Raw genomic sequence first — 18,146 nt, forward strand, 5'->3', positions numbered from 1 at the left:
ATTGATAAAGCTCAACGCTACTTGTATAGGCCATGTACGCAGACAGTTAAAAGTCTGAGTGCTCAAAAAGTTATGCGCAACACACACACACACACACACACACACTGATACATTGGAAGGTGTCCATAAAAAGCCGAAACCCTTTTATTTGTTTATTTAAAAATGATTTGTTTCCTCAATTCTAAGTAAAAAAACACAGATTCCTTCTAAACAAACAGAGTTTCTAAATCAAACAGACGCTGCCTCCATAACTCGGGATGCTTCCTTGCAGCTGCCTCCCTGCAGCTGATTCAGCGCGCGCGGGCGCGACTTGTGTTCGGAATCCGGATGTGATGAAAAATGTTTCAGTTCAGTTTTCATAGCGAACTAGCACGGCGGTCTGAAACGGTGTGATTTAAGGGTTTTGTTGACTCGGACCACTTTTTACAAAGAAGTTAAAAATTTTTTTTGGAAGTAGTCGAACTTTTACACCTTTTATGTGGCGGTGTCGCAGGAATTTGGAAGGGGACGCGGTTTACTTGGGAAAAGTCAAACTTGGGTAGTTGGGGAGTTGACATGTTTGAAAGGTATCCTGTCAGGTTTTTTTCCTGCTTGTTTAGAATGTAATTTCTGACAATTTACTAAAAAAAGAAGCTTGTGACTTGTCAAGCTGTCAACAGAGTTATTATGTTTGCGTGAGACTACGTGAGTGAGTTGCATTTTTTTACTCGGAGGAAGGAAAACTTTCCACTAGGTTTAACGACGTTTTGCAGGGTGACGTCAACGTTCACAGCAGCACAGGAGCGACCACTAACGTGCTCCTCACACACGTCTTGTGTTTGCACTTCTTCATACTTTACTCTTTTCTCACAGGGTTGACGACTGATTCAGAAAGAGGTTTTTATTTCGGCTGTGTACTGTATCTCGAGAAGAGTTCTGGCTCATGTCCGCGGAGACGGTTTTACCTCCGGTGGGGCCTGTGGGCCCGGAGAAGCAGCTCCACCAGGAGACCAGTCTGCTTCTCCTCAACTCACAAGGTAAGTAACAGTTTACTTCTCCTATGGGATTTTCAGAAGTTATAGGTGAAGTCTCATCTAATAACACGTTGACATTAAAGTGTGGACTCATTAATAGGCTGTAAATTCGTATTTGTAGGCCAGTTGTGTCTGTATGAACTTGTATTGATACACACGTTTAAACTAAGTTGTCAATACCCAGCTGAACAGTCACCTGCCATCTGATTTAATCAAATCATATTTGGGTGGTTCTATTAGTGGAGGATAATTTTTTCATTATTTTTCAATAAGGATTGAGGGAAGCTTTAGTGACTATTAGCAGGAGCCACTGCCAATTATAGTTTTTAATTAAGTTTCTAGTTGCTTATGAGATTATCACATACAAACTAAGCCTGTTTTTTTTTCTTCCTTTCATTCTTTTTTTTATAAGGCACTGAACCATTAACCATCCTATTTATACCAGTCATCATTACAGTACTGTCAAAAATAGCAAAGTAGGACAAAGTAAGCAATCACAGGCAAATGGATTTTCGCAGGACATTTAGAGCCTTCCAGTTATGACTGGATTTCCCTTCTCTGGGGACTGTATGTGCAAAGAACGGCCCAATTTATTTCAAACTCTAATCAGTAAATACTGTGATGCATCACACGTTGCCTGTGGTGCAAGTGTGCATCAACTCAGGAAGTCAGTGTCTGAGTAAAGGCTTTCCATAAATCAGCTCTGGGCTCTTATAACGGCTGGAATCTAAAACTGCTGTAGCATGTCAGCTTTCCCTCTTTTGCCTTGTGTAACGAGCAATGCTGTGGGACACACACACAACTACAACAAATGCAGCTGATGTGTCAGGAAGCAAGACATGTTGTGGTGCTGACTCAGAGTTCATTCTCCTCACTGAGGTCCCACACAGCTGACTCCATACCAGAAGAACCATGGGAGGAAGAGACACGGGCCTGGTGTTGTTTATAGTAGACGCCAACTCCGTAACAAGCGTTTTAGTCTGCATGATCAGGCTTCCATTTCATCAATGTCAGTGGAAAATTAGCAAAGCAGGAACACAGCTACTCTGGTCATAATTAATTAGTTGGATACGAGTGTTTAATGTGCAGAACTTTCGGCACTGATGACAAAGGGGAAGTTTTAAATATTTGTTGCTTGATGACTCTTAATAAATGTCAGATTTTTAATGAATGAAACTTTATTATGAATATGTTGCAATATTTTTTTAATCAATTTCCTAACAAAGCTCATACCTATAAGACCTTCATTGGGTTATCTTTAAAATAAGGTGCTATGTGGATGATTTTCACATGTGTATGAAACCATATTCTAATAACATATATACAAGCAGCATATGTTTCTATGATTAACTTCACGTCTGTCACTTGACGTTCTTAAAGCTCAGTGTTTGAAAGACAGCTTGCCCTTTTTGTGTAGCTTTCAGGCAGGTTTTATCCATGTACTTTTTTCTAATTTTGGCAAATCCTGTCTTTATGGTTGTAAATACTTTGGCAGGTCTCGCATACCAAGGAGCAGATTTGAGAAAATGAACTCCAGGGTTCTGGCCAGTTTCCTTCCTGATCTGCTCAACCTGTTGTGCAACCACTCACCAAATGAATTAGTTTCATCTGGCAAATAAAAGCTGCTCTTTCTCTTCCTGATACTGAGCCATCTTGACTCCTATCTTTATATCTTTTATGTGTGCTTGACTGCTGAAATAAATGAGATCTGTTTTAGAAAATTTGGGGGAGGGGGGTTTGCTTCCATGGTTGTTTGGTGACACTTGTTAGTTTCACTGGGTTTCATCACTTTTTTATGCTTTCAAAGACACATGCCAGGATGAGACTAATGAATCGTCCAACGCCAGCGAGACGACCAGGACTCCTTCCTCTAGAGAACACTCTGCTGATGTCCAAGGGGACAGGCTGGAAGACAACCACTGTCATACTGACCTTGTAAAATGTAAGTGTTGACTAGCTTTTGTCCTGGTTTGCTAGGGTCCACACCAGAAGCTTTCTCCTAATTCTTTGATTACACTATAGGGTTGCACAGGATTTGATGATTGATGCTTATCTGATTATTTTGTGTTTTGTGTGTTTGTAACCACAAGTCATGTCAAAATATAGCATTTGTCATATATTCAGTGCAGTTACAAATAGTTCTTTATACATTCTTGCTTATGCTTGCACAATTTAAAAAATATGACATTGGTTGTAAGGCATCCTATACTAGAACTGATGGAGAAAAATGGTGAAAAGAAAGCATCTTTCTTGTTGACACCACCTTGCTCATAAAATATTATTTAGATGTTTGAGAGAAAAGGTGAAAACTCTCAAACAAAGACTTCATTATTTCTAGAAAATACACTGACTTGTGCAAACCTCCCTTACAGCTCACTCAGAAGAGTGTTCGATCCACCTCTAAAGCTACAGCATTCATTTACATCAGACTCCTTATGTCTGATTTTGCCATATAGAGGCAAGCCCCACAATCACTAAAACCTGTTATTCCATAGATGATTCTTTGATGAAAACTTTCGTTTCTTGATTTAACAATGGATAATTTGATGGAAGCTTGCAACAAATTTGTAGCCGTGATGAACCTTGGTTGAAGATCCACATTGTCAAGATACATGGGAAAATGAAGACTTCATTATCAGTCAAATATGCTAGGTATAAGAAACAGATTCTATATGATTATGTCCATGGTGAGAGATACTGTGCTATAAAGCATGCAAATTTTGTGATAAGAACTTGTGAGGAATTATCAGCATGGATATGAAGAGTTGTCAGCATGTTAGATGATGCTTGTGATTCTGGGCACTGGCACTGTTTTATTTATTTATTTTTTCAGGAAAACAAATTGAAGTGGTTCTAATCTTTACACTCCTTCCTGGTAATTGATTTGAAACTTTCCCACATCTATTTACTTTGGGCTTCTGATATTCTTTCCCTTGGGCTGTCGCTCTGTCATGCGTTAAGTTTGATTATGCAAATGGTGGATGTGTGCTAAACTCTCATTCTTCATTTTTTTTTTTTGTGAGATAGTTTTAAAGTCCACAAACGGCATCATCTGCTTTTCTCACCGCGACAGGAATGGATAACGTCCTTCAGAAGCTGAACTCTGCTTTCCTGCCTTTGGTTCTACGGTTAGGTTGGCAAATGGTTGACGTTCCTCCATTGGTTTCACTTGCCAAAGCCGCAGTGCGAGTAAGGATATCCCTTTGTGGTCTGGCCCTGGTCACCCTGGATCTAGGAATCACAACGTAAAACTTGAGCTTGCTAAACCGAGAACCTGGTAAATTATTGTATATTTTAAGCATCTGCATTACAAATATTAACAAAACGAGGGTTTGAAATGGGTCACTATAGTTATTACAGTTGTCTATAAACATGTTAACATGAAAACAAAGTTGCAATGTTTTATGCAAACAAAGTCAAATTAGTTCAGATGCAAAGAGTTTCTTGTTCCTGAGTTGCCATTGTACTGGTAGGAAAACACATAGAAAAACAAAGGTTGAGATTGGAACTTTCTGACCACTATTTGTAGGGGGGGGGATTATTGACACGCCCAGTCCTATTGTGTTGAGTGGTGGATAGTAAAAGAAACCTGGGTATCTTGCCAGAGAGTCTGTCTGTCTGTCTGTGTCGCTCATGCACACCTCCTTGGCATTCACAATCTCTAACATCACCCTTACATGCAGGCCTGGACGCTGCATTTTAAACTGATCTAAAACTCAACTGTCCACAGGACACAATTAAACCCCTGTGCCACCAGATATACATCTTGCAAATGACAGATTCATTGTTGTTTTAAGAAACCCCCCCCCCCCCCACCTTCTTCTAACCCAAATTTTAGGCAGTTTTTTCCTGTGAATAATTTCTTTTCCTCAGAGAAGTTTAGGGTGTCTAGTACTGCTAATGGCATCTGATTGCTCCCATTCGTGTAGACGTTGCTGCAGTGTTTACATCTGACACAACCACTCTTGGTTTCTACGCTGTTCACTTTTCCAGCTTACTTTCCTTTTGTTCATTTTCTCGTGTGTCTTCTAATCATCTTCAGTTGCTTTCTTGTTCTTTCCACTGAACCAAAGCAAAACGATCACCGCGCAGTGTTCTTAAACAAAAGGCTCTGTTTTCTCCAACCAGCAGGTGCGTTTCCACATCGCCCCGGCTCTGGGATCGCATCGCCTGTCCGTCCGCGTTTGTGGCGGTTGCGTTCGCTCGGTGTTGTGATTGATCCCGTTCCAGTGCAGATTGCATAGCTGATGCATGAGACGCCGGTTAAAGTGGCGTTCCTCTGGGAATGTTACTGGCCTGTCTTTGAGGCTCTTCATATAACCATAGAAGCCAAATGTCTGTATTGACGATGAGCTCCAACATCTGTGTCAGGTTGTAAAATGTACAAGGGGATGTCAGGCAAATTGAGGAAGATGGAACTGGCTTTAGCTCTGTCTGACACGCTGCCTGAGGTACAGATGGGGAGAGAGCTGGAGTGTTAGACATCGCAGTGATTGGTGTAGAAGGTTCACCAATCAGATTGTAGAATGTGATAATTAGAACTTTCATGTCTTGTTATAGGGCAGGAAATCGATAGGAAATCTCTTGACCGGTCACTTAGTGTAGTGTACTTTATATCCATTTTAGCTTCCTGCTGGACGGGATTCTCTCATATTCTCTGCGAAATGAGACGCTTGTTCAGAGCGTTAGACTTAATTACCACACGTGATGAATCACCACACCTTTTTTTTTGAGTTTCTCTGTTTATTTTATATATGAATGGGTGGATTTCTTTGGGAATTGTTACACTGTGTTCTTCCCTTGCTGACATTCTAATATAGTTTGTCCCTGTCTAACTGTGCATTTCTGTACTCTGCTTATGCCTCCATGCACGTACCCTTAGACAACAGTAGCCCACGCATGGCATTTTGGATTGCTTGTTAACGCACCAAGGTCACTTTCCTTAAGCATACTGGAAGTTTGCAGAGTGATGATGTCTTTGTTCGCAAAAACTGCATAGTTGCACGCACTTCATTCAGAGAGCATGCATTTATCTGGTTTATTTGGGGATTTGATGGGCATATTTTCTATGATATTTGGTAAAGCCCTGTGAAAAGATGCAAGGAAGGCCCATTTTAGGCCTTGCACCAAAGTTAATGGTGGACAGAGCTAGTTCAAATTTTGTCCTGGTTTACAAACATCTTTTTTGTTTTATAGTTGGCAAATTCCATGAATGTGTAAAACACAGAAAGCATAAAAACAAATCTTTTGCTCTTAGTCTTGTGTATTTTTATTATTAAAGAATGGCTTTATTCTTGTTACACAAGATGCTAATTTTATCTCTGATCACGTTTCACCAAAGCAAGGGCCCATTAGAACAGGGGGCTAATTTTCAAGTGATTACATCGCAGTGGGTCATGGAATCAAAAATGGTATAAATAGGGTGAAATGCTAGGACTGGGGTTGATTAAAATGGCCATTGTGGTTCTACCTCTGTGGTAATTATTTCCTCATTGTCTTAGGTGTAGATACAATTCATATGGAAAATTTCAAGAATTTAATTAGCATTTTACTAATGCTAAAAATAAGACGCTTATAAAAATATCTGTGTGTTCAGTCTCGTTCATTATCTCAGGCATTAATGAACATTTTTTTTCCTCGTGTTTCCACGTTACCACGCTTGACTTTTCACATGACGTTGTAATGTCAACATTAACCGCCTATTGTTTGCCCTGACCAGAAGAGGTCCACAACAGTGTTGTGAGCTGCTCAGACAAGTTAAACACATTTTAAAAGAGTCGGTTGCATATGAAAATCCAATATGGATCAGAAGTCCACACTGTGGTCTTTGGGGTCTAAGATGGCCGGTCTTCTTTGTGATCCCTAACTTTTACAGAGACGGAGAGCTGCCTTAGCAGCATCCAAACCTTTCACACAACACGAGGTGATGCCTTTTACCCAGGAAAGGGGGGGAAAAAAACACACTTCAAATGAGAGTAGAGCAAGGGGGATTACTGGCCTTCTAACAGGGTTTTGGCTTCAACATTAAGGTTAAACCCCTTTTCTATTACCGAGATCTCTGGTGATGTGGCCCCCTCTGGCCCTGTGTGTTTGCAGGTTCACTGCCTCCCTGGTAGGTCATTCCGCCAGGCCTCTGATCACTGGGGGGTGACCAGGCAGACGAGGAGCGGCTCCATTCGGCCCCCGGCACAGGCGCCGCACCCTGCCACGGCGAAAATCGATACGGCCGCCTCCTGTTAGAAAGCCACTCGCAGGCAGACGAGCTCCTCTGTCCTTTAGCCTGATTCTTGGGCTTAAGGCCTTGATTGGCACCCCAAAGCCAGAGCTCACTGACCCACAGCTGTCACATTAGCGCTGTTAATGTTGGAGATTGATACCGAGCAAATAAAGGAACCATGTCTATAGATATTTTTTTTTTATGAACTCTCCAGGCCCTAGTGGACTGGGGAGAAATACCTCTTCCCTCCCAGCTCCAGGGCAGTCATCCCTTTTTTTGTTTCACGATAACCAATGCCAGACTGGGGCCGCATTCTGTTTGCAGGGCCTCCGTCGGAGGCATGGGCTGGCCTTTGCAGTTTGTTAGTTTTCTGCGAGACCTCGACTCCTTTATGAGATTTTGTGCGTTCAGTGGAATCTGTGAGTCATCCGTGGAGCTGTAACTGAAAACGCATCCCTCCCCCTCGCGCCTCTCGCGTCCCTCGCGCCCTCGTTGCCGGGTTGTTGTTTTGAGTCGTTTGGGAGGCAGGGTGGGGCTCACGCTGCCCGACTACGGCCCCAGTCCTGGTTTTGAGTCAACGTCATAATTGATCTTCTGAGAAGATGTGGTAGCTGTGTAAAAAGGCTAAATCCGTACAAGATGTGCGTTTTATAACTGCACTCACGAAGTTTCGCTTTTACTGCATTCTTGCGTTCCCTCAGGGTGGAAACGGATTGGAAGGAAGGAAGGGGAGGGTGGAGCTTGAACTTGCGAAGAATTAAGGTGAAAGAAAAAGGGAAAGTGCTGCGTACGGTGCTGTTCCGCCATTCTCGTCTCTCGTCCCAGTTTAGTGCGGCCTTTTCAGTTAGCTGTGGCATAGCAAGAAGAGCCCAGACTCTGACTCTTCAAAATTGAGAGCGATTTTTTTTTTTTACCTCAGCATATCTCATTTTGACATTTAATGCCAATTCCCTCATTGAATGGGTAACGATTTCTGAAACAGTCAGACATGTTTATAATAGTAAATACACTTTAGAAATCAAAGAATGATTGAAGCTTTCCTCCATTTCCTCTGGAGCAGCAAAAGAGTTCTTCCGTGAGAGGCCTCGCCTCTCGTCTCTCCTGCTACTGTCTCCACTGTAAAACGTAATTAAGCAGGACAAGGTCCGAAGGGGTGGGTTTTTTTTTTCTTCTCAATTCAATCAGCAGCCACATTACCAAATTTGAATAGAGTAAATCCCAAATGCCTGGCTCTCCTTGTCATTGTTAAAGGAGGGGAGAGAGACAGACATGCAGACAGACAGTGAATTAGTGTGAATAAGGTTGACTTGGAATGTCAAACACCTTCCGGAGTGTGAGACCTTTTACAGAAGGTTTCATTTGAAGGACCAAATTTAAATGATTGTCACAGAGAATTAAAAGTACACTCTGACACAAAAACAGCTGTGTAATTCTGCCTGGCTTTTCATCCAGCGGAGGTGGTAGTGAAATAAAATGTGAAGGGAGGTGTTTCTCAGAAACGAGATAATGTACAAGTCAGAAATTTGGAGGGTGCTGTAATCTGACATTTCCATTCTTCTTATTCTAAACAGTAAAGAGAATTAACATGAATAAAAAAAAACCTGTTTAAAAACATTTAAAAAATGTTTAATAATGATGTAAGTGATCCAAGTATCGTTTGCACTAAGCTGTACAATACACTGAATCATCTTAGTATACAAAGGTCTTTTATGTGACTGTTGGGAACCATTTTGTAATTTGTTTTTGAGAGAGTCAAAGCAGAAATGGATACTGTGTGTGCTAGTCCCCAGGACACTATTTGGGGACTTTTTTTTTCTTTCTTGTTCTCCTCTAAAACCCACTGCTCAATAAAGGAAGTCCTTGCCAAGTTGGAAGGTCAGCCAATAAATGAGTTTTGATGTGCCGAAGGAAATTTTCAATCAGAAACTTTTTTGTAATAATACTCATTCTACATTTTCTGCAACATAATTCTCATAGTGTTGTTGCTATAAATATAGACATGAGCTATCCCCTTGGATTGAAAGGCGCGAGCATGCCATAGGTGTTTGTTTGGAGGAGAAACACTACCCCAGGCTGTTTCTGTAGGAGACAGGTACTCGCCTGCTGGGTCAGTGCACATTTACAAATTAGCATTTCAATCAGACTTGCAGGCCCACAGGAGCATTAATGAAGCATTTCTATTATATTTATATTATAGTACCATTATGAAACAGATCACCTAAGGAGGACACCCTATATGATTCTTTGATATTAGAACTTTTCTAATGCTTAAATTGTTTTGAAGCTGATTATTTGCATGATGTGTTGATGCAATTCTTTGAAGCATGTTTCTTTTTACCATTTCAGTTAGGAAGAGATATCAGTTGTCAGGAAAGATCCACAACTCTTTGATTCCATGTTTGACTGGGGTTTCATATAGCTTGCTTCATGCCATCTTTTCATTATTCTGGAGTGCCGTGTTTATTTTTCCACGACGGGTCCTTTTTGTTACTGGTTTGGTTATTAAGACATTAAGGCATGATGAAATGTGTTATTTAGCTACACGGCTCAAGGACGAGTGAATTACAGAGTGATTACTGTGTACTCTGTTGGATAGGCGTTGCACTGGCCTTTGCAAACGAATCCATGCACAGGACGTAATGCTCCATGAGTGTGAAAATACAGGGATTTGCCTTTTCCCTCCTTTTTTCTAATGCGATTCTCCTTTTTTTTTTTTACCTCCGTCTTTCCGCTGAGAATAGTGCAAATGAGAGCATGTGTCTGCCCCCTCACCCAGCCCCTCCATCCTCCCACCTGACCGGTTTCCTCTCAGCCTTGTTTATGCCGCACCTCGCCATCCGCGTTCATACATATTCGTTCTTGGGAGGTCCGTGACGCGCTCTCTCTCTCCCATGTGTCTTTGGGGTACAATTTTGAATTCTTCCAGCGGAGCTATTTTCTGTGACACAAAAGCGAGGGTGTTTATCCGCAGTTTTTACATAGGGAGCGGTGCAGCCTCACGGCGGACTCTCTCCCGGCGCCCGGCGCACGGGCCCCGCGTGGGGGAGCGACCGAACACACAGTGACAAATGGCAATTATATTTGTGTGTTCTTCATGAATCCATCAAACACTGGCCTTTTAAAAATGCTCCCAGGATATTTCATCCTGTCAGATACAGGGGACCAAATTGGGATGCTGCTTAGACAGTCAAGAAGCTCTCACCCCCCAGTTTGCCTGTGATGTGTTTGACAGCGTGTGCAGAGGAATACCATGTATTATTCAACTACAAATGTACACTCTCAACAGTTGTTGATGTGTTGGAAACCGAGCAGTTAGAAGTCCAATTTGAGCTGTTTTTTCACATCCCTCTACTCCCCCCATCACAACCCAGTGTTTTAAAGCAACCTGTCAGCTTGTGTACAATCACTTTTTAGGATATTCCATGTTTGTCTGGTCTGCTGCAGCTGTTTAATTTTAAACACCTCTTGTACTTTAAAGCTTAAGGCATTATTCATATTTCAGGTGGCACTGCGTTTACTACATTGCTCCTGGGTGTCGTATTGCTACCCGAGACGGTATTGATTTGCAGCAGAGACCGGTCCTTGTCCCCTGGAGTTCTTTGACGTGTATTCTGACTAGCTCCTTAGCCACACTGTGTGTGTGTCCGTGTGTGAGTGTCCATGTCTGCCCGTGCATACTTGTGTGTAACCTGCTCCTTGGCTCAGGCAGTTCACAGACTTGCACTATTGAGGCTTTCCAGTGGAGTCGGAAACTTGAACTGCCACTTAAACACTCTGCCGTTTTTATGTAGTGGTTTCCTAATAACTATTTTTACTTTGTAAATTGAAAACTTGTCTTTTTTAAGAGCAGTGGTGAACCCACTGCCAGGCGGTGTCAGCCAGGCCGTATTTTGACTGGTGTGTGTGGCCTTTTGAAGGGAGGGGGAGGCTTGGATGGACAGTTCAGAGAGGGTGGTTAAAGAGACGTCGTTTGAGCTCCGATACAGCATATCTGCATGTGCAGAGTAAGGCTTGATGGCTACAGAACAGTGTGAACTTTCACGCATCAAAGCCTTAATCAGACCTGACTACATTAACAGTAAACACCCAAAGTTAGACCCGATTCTTTTTCTGGTTTCCTTGACACTTTGAAATTAATTTGAAACACGAATAACTGCATAGACGATCAGGCAGGAGCTCATTGGCCGTCTCCTCCGCTGGACATCTGTGGCTCGGAGAAGCATCCGGAAGCCTGGTCCCAGTCGTCCGGGTCTGTTTGCGAGCGCACGCATGCAGATTGGCTGCGGGGAGAAGAGCGGGGCCCTGGCGCTGGTTAATTGCACCGCTCCATTCCCGTCCCTGTCTTCGTGCTCCCTGTGTGATGCGGTGTTAAAAAGCAGCGGGCTGCATCCCCCCCCCCCCCCCCCCCCCTCTTGTTAACAATAATTGCGCTTGTTGCCGCTCCATCAGAAAATCAAGAACTGAAGGGGGGAGGAGCTCGCTGTGCACGTCCACTCTGAAAAGTTCCGATATTTGGCAAATAAACTCATCACCGAACTTGCAATTGCCGTCGAGTGGTCCGATGCTTTACGCACGTCCACAAAATGCAGTCGGGGAGGGGGGCGGCGGGAACCTGAAAACGTACGGAATTGTTAACAAAAAGAAAAAGATGAATAATTCAAAGGAGCTCAATAAGCGAGTGCGCCGTGGCTCCTTCTGTGATGCAGATGGAGAGGGAGGCAGAGCTCCCAGTAGAGCGGGAGGCTCAGGAGCTCTCAGTGGTGAAAATGCCACCGCTCCCGGTCCTGCACCTCCTCACGCCTGTCACACGTGTGGGGACTGTAAGTGCAGGAACAGAGAGGCAGTGTGCTCTGTGTGATGAGAAGAGACCCAGGAGGAGGAGGAGGAGGAGGAGGGGGGTAGGGGGTGTTCTTGGAAGCTCACCTGAGCCTCTCTTGCGGACAGACTGACCTGTGATAATGGATCACACCAAACGCGTTGACTCTTCCAGCTCCGTGCTGAATGATGGCCTGCGGCTTTTGTCTTTGGTAGCTGGATGCTTCCTCTGTGTCATCTTACCCATGAACCCCCCCTCCTTCTCCATGAAGGTTATGCGTGCGTAAAGTTGTTTGCCTAGTTTACTGCGTTGTTCAGATGGTGTCGGGAGAGGCCTGCTGTGACGAGGCACAAAAATAAGATTTTGTAGCGCATCTTCAAGATGCTAAATGACGATAAACTACGCTAGTTCAGCTTTGCTGTCTCAGATGAGATCAGTGCCATCGTGACAAGAGTGTGTAGTGTTGCATTGTCAGGGGGGGAAAAATGTGAAAAATTAAAATTGTATTGGATTTTACGAAGCTATTTTGATATTAAATTCACTTAAAATATAAATAATTAGTGAATACATTCTGCCATCAGTCCCAGTGTTTAACGTTTTAAAGTAAGAATACAATGTTGCCAACTTAGACTTATTCTGTCACTCAGATGAGATTATAAAAACCTCTCTGTTTCTCTCTCTCTCTCTCTCTCTCTCTCTCTCTCTCTCTCTCTCTCCCTCTCTCTTTCACCCTCGATCTGTTGTGTGTGTGTGTGTGTGTGTGTGTGTGTGTGTCTCTCTCTCTCTCTCTCTCTCTCTCTCTCTCTAGCGCAACCTCAGCCTCTTCCTCCCCCAGCAGCTTGCCTGCAGCAGCCTGGAGCGGGAGAGGCTGCCCGCCTGTTCGACGGCCTCCATGCAGGGCTGGGTAATGGCCACGCGGCAGCCAGCCACGGGGCCCCGCAGCCTGCAGCAGCCACCGCTGCCTCCGCCTCTTCCTCCGAGCACAGGAAGCACCCGTCCCCCGTCTCTCAGCGCATGCAGAGGAAACTGCGCTCCAGCCTGTCTGTGAACAGTGACAGCAGCAGGCGGAGCAAAGGCAGCTCCACGGGCTCCCACAAACCTGGCGCCTCTCCAGAGGGTAATAATAACATCACCCCCAACACACACACGCACACACACACACACACACACACGCTTGCTTGACCCTCTTGAGCTCTTGTTTCTGTATGAACTAACTTTCTCCAAGCCATATTTTTCTTAAGCACTGACTCATCACATTTCAATTCTCAAGATATATTGCTTGACTCCCCCCACCCCCACCCCCCCCCCCAAAACCCCCCTCCCCCGGTTGTGTGCTGTTGTCCAGGCACATAAACCTGCCCAAGATCTTTTGATTATCCCAAATGCAGCTAGCACATTGTCAGGTCTGATGATAAGGTGAACGTGGTAATGAAGGAACCCACCACTGCATTAGCATTGGTCACCAAGGTGTGACCTTTTAACAAGGCGGTTGTGCGCGTGTGCGGGTGCGTGCGTGTATTTGGGGGGGAGGTCGGCCATGTGTCAGACCCACCTCGGCGTGGGCCCTCCTTCACCTAACTCACAGCATCCCCTCATTAAGAGCTGCCCTCTGGTCCCACACCCCACACACGGCTTCTGTTCAAGCCCCTGCTCCTTACTTCAAGAGCACTTCCCTCCCGTTTGCCTTTAGACCTGCACTTCCTGTATTAATAGAAAGGTGGAGAAACAGGATTTTAGTTTCTGTTTTTTTTTTAGTAGAGCAGAATTGCAGATTTAATCTAAACCATCATGTTTTTAACCTGAGAGTTAAGAGTTATTGAATGCAAGTTATACAGGTGTGTGTCAGTGGTTCCTCGCCACAGGCTCATTATTGCGGTTAGGTGATGCTGCTAGAAGAACTTAGCATGCCTGCATTTTTCCCCTTTGATTTGACAGTAGTGTGTTTTTGCCAGACCGTGTTTCAGGCCGGCCTGGAAAATGCACTTTCGCTCGCACTAACGGACTGAGTGCCGTTATTGAAGTGTGCATTCGTGAGGGGTCATAGCACAACTGTGCCGTAACTATCTAGCTAGGTATGTTGCTAAGGTAACAGTGGCTAGCGCCGTAGACCACAGTGCATACCATGTTGCTGGTGAAAAGGGATCATTGTTTTCCCGTTAATTACAGAATTAGGTCAGTAGTTATACAGATGGATTACATCCAAGAATGATTATTTTCTCTAACATTAGCTAATGGCTTTGTTGGAGACAGTTTAATTCTAACTCACTGACTGGAAATGTGGGATGTACTCTAATTATTATTAATCTAGCATATTCCACTTTGCCCGGTGTGAGTGGGGGAAAAAAATGATTTTGGCTGCTTAGGACTTGCAATCATGAACCACGATTAGCAAGCCAAGAGATCTGTTTATTAGCTTGCTAAGTAACGTGAAAGATTAACTCGTGTTTTACCAACTGTTTCGCACACACTGCAGGCAAGCGCTTCAGTGGAAAAATCACTGATCTATTATTTTTTCAATTTCATACAGCTCTTGCTTTATCAAGGCCGGGGTTGTTGTATGACTAGACATATGCATGGCAGTGCTGAGCATAACCTAGCAGAGCCTGAGTTAGCGAATTAGCTGCTTTGACCGTTCCGGTGGACTTTCATACCTCTTCATCTTTTCTTACAATTCACTTGTTTCAGTTCATAAGAACTATGTGATAAATACTTTTTTAAAAACCTGTTATAAAAATACAGGATTTCGTACTTTTTCCCAGCACATACTTTTTTTCCCCCACCATCTTCACATGGTAACCTGACACAATTTAACAAAAATGACTGCTCGGCCAATCAGTTCCTGTTTTTGTTATACCGTATATTGTTAGACTACATTATTATTAAAATAAAATAACACCCTTAACGTCTGTTATCGCTCTTGTTGGTTGTGGCAATATCGAACAACTACAAGTATGAAGTGGACTGGTATTTTGCCAGGTTGGTTTGTGTGATAGCATGACCTAAAGAAGCTTCTCAGCAGTGAGACACAGGAGACGCTGCACTTTCTCCTGAGCTTCTCAAGCGTTTCTCACATCATACTCCATACGCTTGCGTGAAAATTCATGAAGTTAAATTCATGAATGTTGGTCTTTTTGAATTGGGCCGGCCTAGCTGTCTCGTTTAATGGTTTTATATTTTTATCTTCTTAATTGATTCGGAGGAGGGGAAATTGTAGCTCAGTAAGTCCTTCTCATTACAGTATTTGTGTCTGTTATTTGTACGAATGTAAGCTAAATCAATATGTTCACTCAAGTATTTATTTCCCTCTGGAAAACAGCAAGCTGTTGTGTTGTAATGTTTACATGGATTACCATAATCTGTTTGCCTGTGAAATTAGCGTCTAAACACCCTGCAAAGCGGGAGAATAAAGCTTTACAAGAGCTCCACTTGGGGGATTCTGTTTTTTGTGTTCTTGACTCGCATCTGGCACTAACACTGCACTGTGATAACGGCAGCCCTGCTGGAAGGTCTTCTAATTGAGAGATCTTTTGTTCCATGCGATAGGACCTTGAGCGATTGTGTGTTTGTGTTGTAAGCAAGGGCTTGTTTCACTTCCTCTGACACATTCAATTAAAGCAACAGAGTCCAGTTAAAAATAACTGGTTGCTAGTCACTGTTTTAACACTGTTTAGCCCCTGAATGCTTGTTTTATCAGCTTTTAGCTTCACAATATATCACTGCCTATTGATTTTCACTATAGGCTATTTGCTCTTATATCTAATGGCTAAGCGTGGAAATGAATCCTAACAAATCAGAGCCATTTTTTCTGTGTGCTAAGTGAGTTTGTGCACACAGATTCATGTTAAGTTCTTGATAAAAGAATGTTCTGAAGATATTCAAATCCGTGTCGTACATATTTCATTCATCCGTTATTTACTAGGGGCAAGCGGTTTCAGACACAAATGCCACTGTTTTGTCATACTGATGAATGTTTACTCCTCAATGGCATGGATCACATCAGTAATAATACTGTTTTGATAGCCGTAGTTCTACCTATGGAGAGTGCTGGTCAACACCATGTTTTGGAAGTGCAGGAAGTAGTTTACGTTTGCAGTTCACATCTTCAGGAAGTCCCTTTAAAAAAAAAGAAAATGACTGCATAGAAAAAGAGCTCAGCAGTGAATTTGCCCTTTGGTCAAATGACACCGAGATCTGTTCAGTTGCAGAACCCACATGGCACAGTAATTTGTAGCCTAGACCTCTATTATGCTCCTATTTATATAGATTATATATAAATGAAATATATATAATTAGATTAATTGATCATATTGATTGACATAATAATCCATTGATTAATCAATTATCAAAGTAGTAGTTAGAGCCTCAATTGATTTTGTTTTTATTGTGCTACTCTGGTTTATTGACTATACCTAGAGATTCTGCATCACCATCTCCTGTGCACCCCTGCCTCTCTGCCTCTTTCTCTGTCTCTGCCTCTTCCTCTCTCTCTGCCTCTCCACCCCTGCCTCTCTGCCTCTTCTTCTGTCTCTGCCTCTCCACCTCTCTCTCTGCCTCTCCACCTCTCCCTTGCTCTTTCCATCCCTCCCTCTCACTCTGCCTTCCACTGGGTCTCGGTGGCAGCAGCCAGTCTTTTCTTCATTTGAATGTTTTCGCCCAGCTCACTGGTCTGCGCGTATTCCCTCTCGATCTGTGTCACGCTGCTCCTCTTTTTGATGTCGGCCTTTGGGCAGCTTCAGACGTCTTCTGCCATTTCCTGTGAGGAGACGCTCGCACCGTTGCCTCTCGCGCACTGGGCATCTGCTGCCATGGCTGCCATTAACTATGGACACTCTCTTAAAGGTGATGTCAGCTCTGTGCTGGAGAGGAGCCCGTCTGACTGTTGCCTGCGTTACCGAGCCGCTCATTCCTTAAGATTTATAATAATCACTGCTCTTAAATTATACATCCAAGAGAATGCATGAAACACTGTATAATATAAATGTGAATCAGTGCTACAAAAAAAAAAAACCCTCAGTCAAAAACTTTGTGAGGCCTTCATACCTGCCAGGATGAACACGAGGACGGCTAGTTCCAAACCCCAGGCTTTCTGTGCCTTCAGGCGTCACTCCGGTCCAGTCGTGTTCGGTCCGCCAGCAGCACCTTTCTCTCCAGGGCTTTCATTGGTCCAAAGTCAAGGGGTTGAAGGTGGCTGGAGGGGGAAGTCGCAGCACATTGTGGTGTGTAGTGTGGGGTTGGAATAAAGCGGCTTCCTCTTATCAGGAGTGCCACTCGCACCCACCGCCACAAGTTCTTCAGGACAAACGTGAACTTTCTTAAGGAAACGCGGTGAACACGTGCAGTGCGAATGTACACAGCTGGTGTTTCAAAAGTGTTTCAAAGGGTTCCTTGTTTAACATGTATGGTTTATAGACTTAACACTATAGCCTCGTGCCTTTTACAACGTCGGAAGGTAATCTCAGAAATTTCAAGCAGTGCTTGACTTTTAAAACCGATGATACATTTTGTCTTTCTGTGGACCTTCATTTTAAATACATTTAAAGTTTAAACAGTGTCTTCGTCTGAACTACTACACTGCTAGTCAGCTCTACTGCCTTAAAATAACCCCCACATGGATTAAACAACCATGAGCATCCAAGGGTCTTAAAGCTGAGCTTTCCACTCTCTCTTTCTCTGAACCTCTCTCTCTCTCTCTCTCTCTCTCTCTCTCTCTCTCTCTCTCTCTCTCTCTCTCTCTCTCTCTCTCTCTCTCTCATAGCCATCCCAGTCCGGCTGGGCACGCTCCTTCACACTGCGAACTGATGAAAGCTATGCAAATGTCCTGTTTGGACTGATACTAATACAGATCAAGCCCATTCCTCCAAAATGTGGGTCTTCTCCTTTGGGCTCCCGGGTGATTGTAGTTGTAAACAGTCAGCAGTGTGTCAGCTTGACTGGTGTCCTAATGGTCCTGTAGATGCTAGTTCAAGCGTCCTCTGTGTGAAATGCCTCTGATCAAGTTAATTATTCTTCCTTTTTTTTTTTTTCTTTTTTGTATCTGCTGGGGGGGGGGGGGATCCACCCATGGGCAGTTATTCTAAAATGAACAAACCTATTGAATAGT

General features: G+C 43.5%; 1 protein-coding gene across 1 annotated transcript in view; it reads left to right on the forward strand.

Moving 5' to 3' along the window:
* The first annotated feature begins 289 nt into the window (after positions 1 to 289).
* The window catches only part of mdfic (MyoD family inhibitor domain containing), a 19,114-nt gene continuing 1,257 nt past the window's right edge, over positions 290 to 18,146 (forward strand). The window contains exons 1-4 of the mRNA XM_076995164.1: positions 290 to 566; positions 853 to 1,016; positions 2,821 to 2,955; positions 12,855 to 13,163. Of these exons, the coding sequence (XP_076851279.1) occupies positions 923 to 1,016; positions 2,821 to 2,955; positions 12,855 to 13,163 (538 nt within the window). The 5' untranslated portion in view covers positions 290 to 566; positions 853 to 922. The remainder of the gene's footprint in view (positions 567 to 852; positions 1,017 to 2,820; positions 2,956 to 12,854; positions 13,164 to 18,146) is intronic.

The sequence above is a fragment of the Brachyhypopomus gauderio genome, unplaced genomic scaffold (assembly GCF_052324685.1).
Source record: "Brachyhypopomus gauderio isolate BG-103 unplaced genomic scaffold, BGAUD_0.2 sc184, whole genome shotgun sequence".
Classification (NCBI taxonomy): Eukaryota; Metazoa; Chordata; class Actinopteri; order Gymnotiformes; family Hypopomidae; genus Brachyhypopomus; species Brachyhypopomus gauderio.